The sequence below is a fragment of the Notothenia rossii genome, assembly GCF_949606895.1.
Source record: "Notothenia rossii genome assembly, chromosome: 2".
Classification (NCBI taxonomy): Eukaryota; Metazoa; Chordata; class Actinopteri; order Perciformes; family Nototheniidae; genus Notothenia; species Notothenia rossii.
In genome coordinates, this window is record NC_136904.1 from 22,247,312 (window position 1) to 22,256,141 (window position 8,830).

Below are 8,830 nucleotides of genomic sequence, written 5' to 3' on the forward strand. Positions count from 1 at the left end.
CCAATACTCACATACATGACCTCCCCCTCTTAACTCCACGTCAGGCTCTTCGTGCCTTCATTTTTGTCTTTCATTTATGACATTTTATAGTGGTAAACGTTTACTTTGCAGCATTTAAAAATATGGCAACTATCAAAGTCAATACAATGTTAACTGCATTAGTGACATTAATAAATAGTGCAGGAAACACATCTAGTAGAAAGCTAGACTTAATGACTCCAAATAAATAAATGTCACTGAGTCTTTTAATCCACTGTTTCACAACTTTTTTGGCTTGTGACCCCTTCAAAATAAAAACAATGTGTTCTTATGAGTCATGGTTGTAATGTAGACTTTTTTTAGAGTTTTAAATCCCAAAGATAATCTCAACACTCTTTTTTGGAGGTTTATTTAACAACTTTATAACTGGTAACTTTGGTTTTGGTGATGCCAACTGTGGTATAATACTTAGGTGGACGAGCAGACAGATGGTTACATTGGTAAACCTTAATCAGGGTTACATGACAATATGAAGATTTAATTTTTATTTCATGTAAAATCACAAGACAAAGACTGTCATGAATCACTCAGCAAAGCATGACAATCATGTTCATAAAGCACCATAGAAATGTAACAATACAAGGAGTTTAAAGAGTGTTACCAAAAGGTACTGGATTATTATTGAACGTGTTGTTTATGCAAGATACTGCTGTGAACACATTACAATAGTTTCACTGCAACCTCTTGTGTCTAAACGAATAAGTGGTTTAAAGGTCGTTAAATAATAGTTTATCTGTCGTCAGCTGCTCTATCTCTGATACTGAAAGGTTAGTTGTTGTTACTGATTTTCTCTGTATCTTCTCTACTGTTTCTCATTTTAATGCTTTGAGGTGGAAGATTACTTTTCCCTCGTAGGGGTCGTGGTAGTTTTCGTAGCTGATCTTTCTGAGACCACTCTACACTGGATCTTAGCGTGCTTCGCTCCGACCAGGCTGAACCGAACAGCCACCAACGGGTTGACGTAAGAAGGCTGAAGGAAAGGAGAAAGAGACAATGCTTACCATTCATGCTCAAGTGCTTGAGTTAAGTTTTTTTGTTTCAATTTTTTAAGGACATTTACAGATGACATTTACAGATGAGATAATCAAAACAACCAGCTACTGCTATAATCTAGTTAGCATAAAGAAAGGAAAAAGGGAAACAACAAAATTCCCTAAAATAATCTTTAAATAACAAATTGTAATGCCAGATTGTTAATTTATTCTGTACAAGAAGTGTTATGACAACAGTTTGTGTTATTTTGGGAAGTCGTTTCAGGCTATCCATTTCCCCTGTTTCCAGTTTTTGTGCTAAGCTAAGCTAACTCTGCAAATAGCGTACTAATTTAGTGTTTTTTTCTCCATCGTGGCCCCTCTACAACAGTTGAAACATTTACTTTTGACACATGAGTGTGAAACTGTTGTCTAGAATCTTTACAGAGAGAAAACAAATGTTATTTCAATATTCAGATGTGGATTTACCTGTGCCAGCCTCCCGTAGTAAGGGAAGTAAGAGGGATCCATATTTCCATTTTCAGGGAAATACTCAATTTTGGCCACATTTCCTTCCCCTTCCTAAACACACAGACACAGATACAGATTTAGTCATAATTAATGGGGCATAAACAGAGGACTACTACTCAGCCTGGGCACACTGTTGACGACCACAACGGCACACACGGCCTATACATATGAGAAAATAACCCTTAGCACCGAGACTAAAATATAACAGGTCTGTTACAAACTGGGGTTGTTGAGTTTGAACAAAAGAAAACCAAACTTGAAGGTTTATATGAACAGAAATGCATTATGGGAAATATAGGATCAAGTGTTTTTAAGACTTGGCTCACACTTGGACATAAAAGTCAGCATATCTGTGTCTCTGCTACATTGATTATGATCTTTAATTTGTCTTTCAGGAAGCCCTCCAACTTGATGGAAGTGCAATACTAAGGCCCAATCCCAAACCACGCCCTACCCTACCCCTACACACTCCCCCTCGGTGACGGAGTGAACTCCGTGGAGTGACACTTGCAGCTCAACGAGGCTCCCTCCTGTCAGATGGAGAGAGTAAATACAAACTCCACTCTCTCCGGCAGAAACGGGAAATGCCGTAACTGTATGTAACAACGGTTTCAAATCAGCCTCTCTTAGACAAAACATTTAAATTAATAACTCAAATAAAACTCCAAACATCTTTAATTGTGTTCTGTTTTGTAAAGCTCTTTTAGTTTTAAACCTGATGTTTATAAGCTTCTTAGTTTTTGCAATAATCTGTAAATATACACAACTTTATAATAAAATGCACACATTTATCTTTTTCTAGACTAAACACACACAGGTATGATCCTAAGTAACAACAAGGTGAGGGTTATCATGAGGTTGTTAACATCGCAATGTATCAGTGGATGTTTGCTGGAACTACTTGTAAACAGCGTGTTTCCTGACACACACACAGCGTTGAGTCCGATTAGGTAGAGACAGCAGGTCATCCTTGAAAAAGAGATCAATGATCTCAATGGGATTCACCTGCATAAATAAAGGTTTAAAATTAAATGAGACCGGTCTCCAGTCAGCACCGATGCAGACTCTTTGGTTTGGAACAGCACTTAATGTGGCGGACCCTCTGCGCGAACAAGCAAACGAGGGTAGTGTGTAGGGGTACGGTGTAGGGGGCGGTTTGGGATTGGGCCTTACTCTCTCCATCTGACAGGAGGGAGCTTCATTGACCTGCGAGTGTCACTCCACAGAGTTCACTCCGTCACCGAGGGGGTAGTGACTGTGTAGGGGTAGGGTGTAGGGCGTGGTTTGGGATTGGGCCGGACACACACAGCGCTGAGACCGGTCAGGTAGAGACCAGTCTCCAGTCTGCACCGATGCAGACTCGCTGTTTGATGGCTTGATAGCCCACTCCCCCTCCACACCGCTCCACACTCGTTGGTTTGGAACAGCACTTAATGTGCGGACCCTCCGTGCAAACGGGCAAACGGAGGGGTTTGCGCGGTGTGTAGGGGTAGGGTGTAGGGGGGTGGTTTGGGATTGGGCCTTAATCACTGGAGTACCCCTGAAAATGAAATGTAAAACGTATGACTCTTCTTCTTTAATTCTTTAATGCATGGTGTCAAAATCAGTATATGGAGTTGTTGCTCACCAGTACAGTGCAGTTTACATAAGGGCGTGCGATTCGTAGGCATGTAGTAGCAAATAGTTGATGGGGGGGGGGCGGGGGGGGGGGGGGGGGGGGGGGGAGGGGGGGGGGGGGTGGGGGGGGGGGGGGGGGGGGGGGGGGGGGGGGGGGGGGTGGGGGGGGGGTGGGGGGGGGGAGGGGGGGGGGGGGGGGGGGGGGGTGGGGGGTGGGGGGGGGGGGGGGGGGTGGGGGGGTGGGGGGTGGGGGTGGGGGGGGGGGGGGGGGGGGGGGGGGGGGGGGGGGGGAGGGGGTGGGGGGGGGGGTGGGGGGGGGGGGGGGGGGGGGGGGGTGGGGGAGGGGGGGGGGTGGGGGGGGGGGGGGGGGGGGGGGGGGGGGGGGGGGGGGGGGGGGGGGGGGGGGGGGGGGGGGGGGGGGGGGGGGGGGGGGGGGGGAAACATTTGTACCTTTAGTCATTTTCATTAAACAAGCTTGTTTTTAATATACTGCGAGATTCAGGTTTTCCCAAAAAGGCTCAGAAAAGGTTGAATGCATTAAACTTACTCTGTTCATCTTAATGATGACACAAGGCATGGAGCAGTTGTAGCCAAAGGTTGAGTCCTCAAATCCTGAGCAGGGTCCCAGCATGCTTTGCAGGAAGGGACATGAGTACTTGGTGTGGTCAGGTCCGAGGAAGTGTTTCTGGAGGAAGTACTTTCCCTTTGTGCAGTTATAGTTGTTACACTCAAGCTGCTTGGTGTCATTGTAGGCTGAAAGAGAAAGACAGCGAGAAAGATTAAGATGTCTTGTTTGTCTAATAAATATTTTAGTATCTGTAAAGCTTCAACAGAGTTAATACTAACGCTCCAGGAACTCATTGAGGATTTTGGTCATCTTCATCCAGCTGGCTTTGTCTGACGTGTTGTAGGTGATTTCAATAACTTCCTCTCCATAAGTGTCCGGCCACACCATCACCCCTGAACAGAGAAACAAACAGAGAGCTCGTTATTTAAAGTTTCATTTAAGTCGTTGTCTAACTCTTATTGATTATGTGTTACCCGGAGATGCTAGTCGTCTTGGTAGTCCGGCGTGTACGGATCCAAGGTGTACATGAGCGTCCAGATGGCGAGGCTGAAAAGGCTGGTCATCACAGCGTAGAAGGACACATAATAGAGACTGATGTACACTGTGGAAGACAGAGGGATTTCGAAATTGTGGTTAAAAGAGAATTTGACCCATTGTTTTGGTGCATATCAACAAATATAGTTAGAGAAATAAATGACAATAGCAAGTACTGCAGAGTCAAACACAACAAAGAAACACAACAAAGAAACACAACAATATAAATATGTACAACATATGCAACGTGCTGTGTCTACGAGGCATGATGAGAGTTGTATGTTCATGGCAGCATTGCGTCTCTTTTTTGTCCATAACCCTTAATATTTTGTAAAATCTCCAATTTCATAGGCCTTTTCTGATTGTTATTCAGTGTGTACAAATGTACAAAGGTGAAACAAATCCTTGTATTGAGAGTATACACTAGTTAAATGTGATAACACTTGTGACACAGATCAGGCTCAATTGGCAGAAGTCAAGGTGTCCTCTGTCTACAGTATATTATGAGCATGTTTCATCTGATTGTGAAATCAAACACAGGGGGGAAGGACTCTGACAAAAGAAAGAAATAAAGCTTATCACCACAGCGGCTTATCTCACTGTGCCCACATGCTGCAAACATACACCTCACTGTGGTGATATTGGAAGGACAGAAAATGTCAAACTGAACTGTACACAAAAGTATGATGTGTGTCGCTCTTTAACTGTGGAACCCAAAGCACATAAACTCAATATCTTCATGGACTCAAGATTCTTTTACTTTGCTTTCAAAAAGATGTAGTATTGCTATGTGCTCCTCCACTGCCCATACTATATGCACACAGAAATGGGTTTCAGTAATCCTTCCTTTCCATACTGGCCATGAAGGCCCTTCCTAATATGAAAAGTTAATTTTGTACTACAAAGATAAATAACTTTGGTAAAAAACTGCTTTAATTGACTAATAAGACTGTTAAACATAAGCCTTATTATCTTACGCTAAACTATATTTGCAGTTTTCCAAGATGGACCATACCATATATATTTACACAGTATTATTATATCATATTTTTTAAATATGATATTGTATTACAACATTTCAGCTGTGCTTGAAATGTAAAAACGTAATTGCCGCTGTAACTGTGATACATATGACATAAATAATTAATTATAGCAGTTAACAATATTTGATTAATTTTGACATTGTCTTCAACTTGAATGACCTTCTTGTTTTTAAAGTGATAACTAGTAAAGTCTTTTTCAGTCATTGTTGTTGAGAAAGATGATTGCCTAAATGTTTGGAGGTCACTAGCTATTAAAAATGATAAAAAAATATGGCAAAGAGACAAGTAGACTGTTAATGAGTGAATGACACTTATTGCCAGTGGTGAAACTACAGCGTTATAAATGATACTGCCCTGCCTTGTGTGTAATACTGAGCCATTGTGCTGTTATATTAATGGTGTTTCAGCCACTTACGGTTTATTTTTAAGGTTTATTTAATGTTGCACAAAAAAGGATAACAATGTTATAATTACCCCATTTCTCTGGTGTTCTGCCCATGAACTTCCCCTCATCTGAGTCCCAGACAAAATGGCCAAAGTCTTCACATTTTTGCCCACAAGTCCTCTTCTCCTTCAAGGCGGCCATGATGAAACTCTGTGCTGACCAGGATCCACAGCAGACCTCTCCTTTCCTTCACACTTTTTTCTCCTCTCACTTACAGTACTATGTGTTTCTCCTCTCTCCTACCTGTCCCTCCCCAAAGATTTTAAGGCACCTTTGTGCTGATGTCTTGTATTGTCCCTTGTCTCTTTCTCTTTTACAGTAGTTTCAGCTAAAACTCACTCCCTGGTCGCTGCTCCAGAGTGTGATGAATGAGTTATCTCTTATTCACTATTTATAAGGCCGATGAAAAGGTGGGCCTGCTTCCTGTAGGGAGGCTGAGGCGGGCCAACGAAGAAACAGGTGAAGTTCCTCCTTCAGCACGACGTCCTTCACTCCTCAGAGGAACCCGAGGATCACCTTGAACACCCAGATAGCTGGTAATAAAGACAAAACACCAAGGTGACGCTTGCATTTGATCTGCTAATATTTCAAATGATTGACACACAAGAACAAAAACCTGCGCCTGTCTGATTCTGTACAAAGTACAAAAGGAGACATATTAAGGGAAGAGCTGCTGTGTTTCAAAGATAATCTATTTAACGTTTCTCAACAAAAAAATTCCCAGAGGCGAGGGTAACATCTTCAACAAACTGCCGAAAAACTAAATATTTGATTTGAGTTAGAAATGTGTATTGTGTCACAATGTTACACATGAAAATAATTGTTCTAGTGGAGGGTTAAAGAGAAAGACCAAGGCTGGGGAGGATACTCTCAGTGAGACCATGAACAATGTGATGGACTTTTTTAAGTAGATGCATGACACTTTTTTCTTACTGGATGGGTGTGTGTCTGAAAAGGTTTTTGCAGTGGAAGTGAATTAAGACACAGCCCGTGGGAGAGGAATCTTTTGGGCTTTTCGTTTCTAGGGAAAAGGGAATTATGGAAAGAAATATCTAGAAATAAAGGTGGCCAACCTGCACCGCATCAAATCCAAAACTCCCTAAAGTTACCATGTTTTAAATGCAGCCAGTTTGGCTCTATTTCTGCCAATGTACATTAGAGGACTGGCAAATTAAAGTCCCTACCATTTTCTTTAAAACGATGTCCCATTCTTGCCCTTCTGAGGTCAAAACACACACATGAACCGACTTTACCCCACACCCTTCACACATGCAGTGCACAGTCTTTGCTCTTAACACAAGGACGTCTCTCAGTTATCACAGCTCCACAGGTTTACGACTCAGAGACGTAGTGCCTCAGGTCAACATTGGTATCTGTGACGTGCACAGCTCTCTCGTGTGTGTTTGTTCTCACAGGTAACGTTTGTTTCTCTGACCTTGGACTGGCGGTGGAGCTTGGGCAATTATCAGTTTAAAATCAAGAGTTACGTTGGGACTCCAGGGACAGACCACACAAAACCCAGCATACTGGTCATAGTTGCTCTCACAGACCTGTGATGAGACACAAACACCTCATTTATTCTGTAATTAATATATAACATTAACCCTCACTGTACGGTAACTGACTGGAACTATGCAGCCATTTGACACAAAAGAGCTCAATGTTTTAATATAGCACATACACATAAAATACATCAGCATTAATTTATAGTATAAACATATACATATCTAGTTATTTTGTAAAAAGACACTCCATATTGGGTTTTTCTTTTTTTTTCTATATTGATTGGCTATTGGTGTATGGAACAGAGTACCATAATGCTGTGGTTTCAGGTGCATCAACTTGAGTATTTTGGAGTGACTAGTTACAGATACGTGATTGAATACCAATACATGTTGTAGTATTTAGCTAGAGTTGCTATGAAAAAATATATAAGCAAATTGCAGAAACCACTAGAATATATTATGTTCCCTAAATAGCTTTTACTTATAGTGTAGATTTAAGCCATAGCAGCTGTACTGTTCATGAGGTAAGATCCACATAATTAGAATATAGCCGTAATGTTTTTATCCCAGCATTTTCATTTGAAAAGATCAGTAGTTTTAAGAAGTCATTATTAGTTTAGATTCATTTTAGATCTATTTAGCGGTTTACATTAAAAATTGACATCTTTTTGTCTAAAAAGTACTGAAACTGAGGGTCTGAGACCTCTTCATCTCACCTGCAGGTGTCATGGCTTCTGAGCTGCCGAGAGGAGAGTATGATTTCTGCTCAGAATACTCTGTAGATCCCTCCACTTTGAGGGTCAATCTGTATGAGTTCATGGCTGCTAGAGGACCATTCATAGCCCGAGGAGGAAAGGTAAATATACTGACAGGTTGTTCAGATTCTCAGTGAAACATTGCAACTTGTTTTATAGCTTATAGTCAAGTTAGTTGTGTCATTCAACAGATACAAGCTTTCTTATTTATTCAACTTGATTCAAGCCATTAAAGATACCAGTTTTGTAGAGGTAGAGCGGATATTTGTTATTTATATAAAATACACTGAATTAAAGGATTAGTGTTTATAAGGTTTGTATCTTCCAGTTTTTACCAATGGAGGGCGCTGTACACTCAAATACCATCGACCCTGCAGCATCATGACCAGTCACCTGCAGCCTGTAGACATTAAACACACCAGAAACTCACCTTAACCACTCTTTTTATTGTTAGAATATATAGTATGAATAGTATAGTACAGCCACATTCACTGGATCCTGTATTAAAGCTGCATTATACTTATGTAAGACAGATAATTTAATAATGTATCAATAAGGTGAATACAGGAAGCTGATTGGTCCCTCTCTCTCTCCCTCTTGCTCCCCCCTCTCTCTCTGTCTCTCTCTCATGCATCAGGAAAAGTTGAACTCGCCTGCGCTCAGAGTCAGCTGTAAACATTTATATGAAGTTGTACCTGTTTATCATACAGATGTTTAAATTATAAGAAACATATACTTTTTTGTGCAGGGTGAGGAATCTGTTTTGATTCAACAAAGACCCCACCTTGAGAAAAACACTCAGAGGGTCTCCTCAGCTGTCTC

The 8,830-nt window shown here is 41.6% G+C and overlaps 1 protein-coding gene across 1 annotated transcript; it reads right to left on the reverse strand.

Annotated features, from left to right (window-relative positions):
• Positions 1-6: 6 nt before the first annotated feature.
• LOC307029194 (potassium-transporting ATPase subunit beta-like) lies at positions 7-6,196 on the reverse strand. The gene is given in 8 exon segments (XM_079664937.1): positions 7-923; positions 929-1,009; positions 1,500-1,592; positions 3,649-3,911; positions 4,005-4,118; positions 4,200-4,214; positions 4,217-4,327; positions 5,778-6,196. Coding segments are annotated over 8 exon segments (861 nt in total). The 5' UTR covers positions 5,890-6,196; the 3' UTR covers positions 7-851.
• Between the last annotated feature and the right edge of the window lie 2,634 nt (positions 6,197-8,830).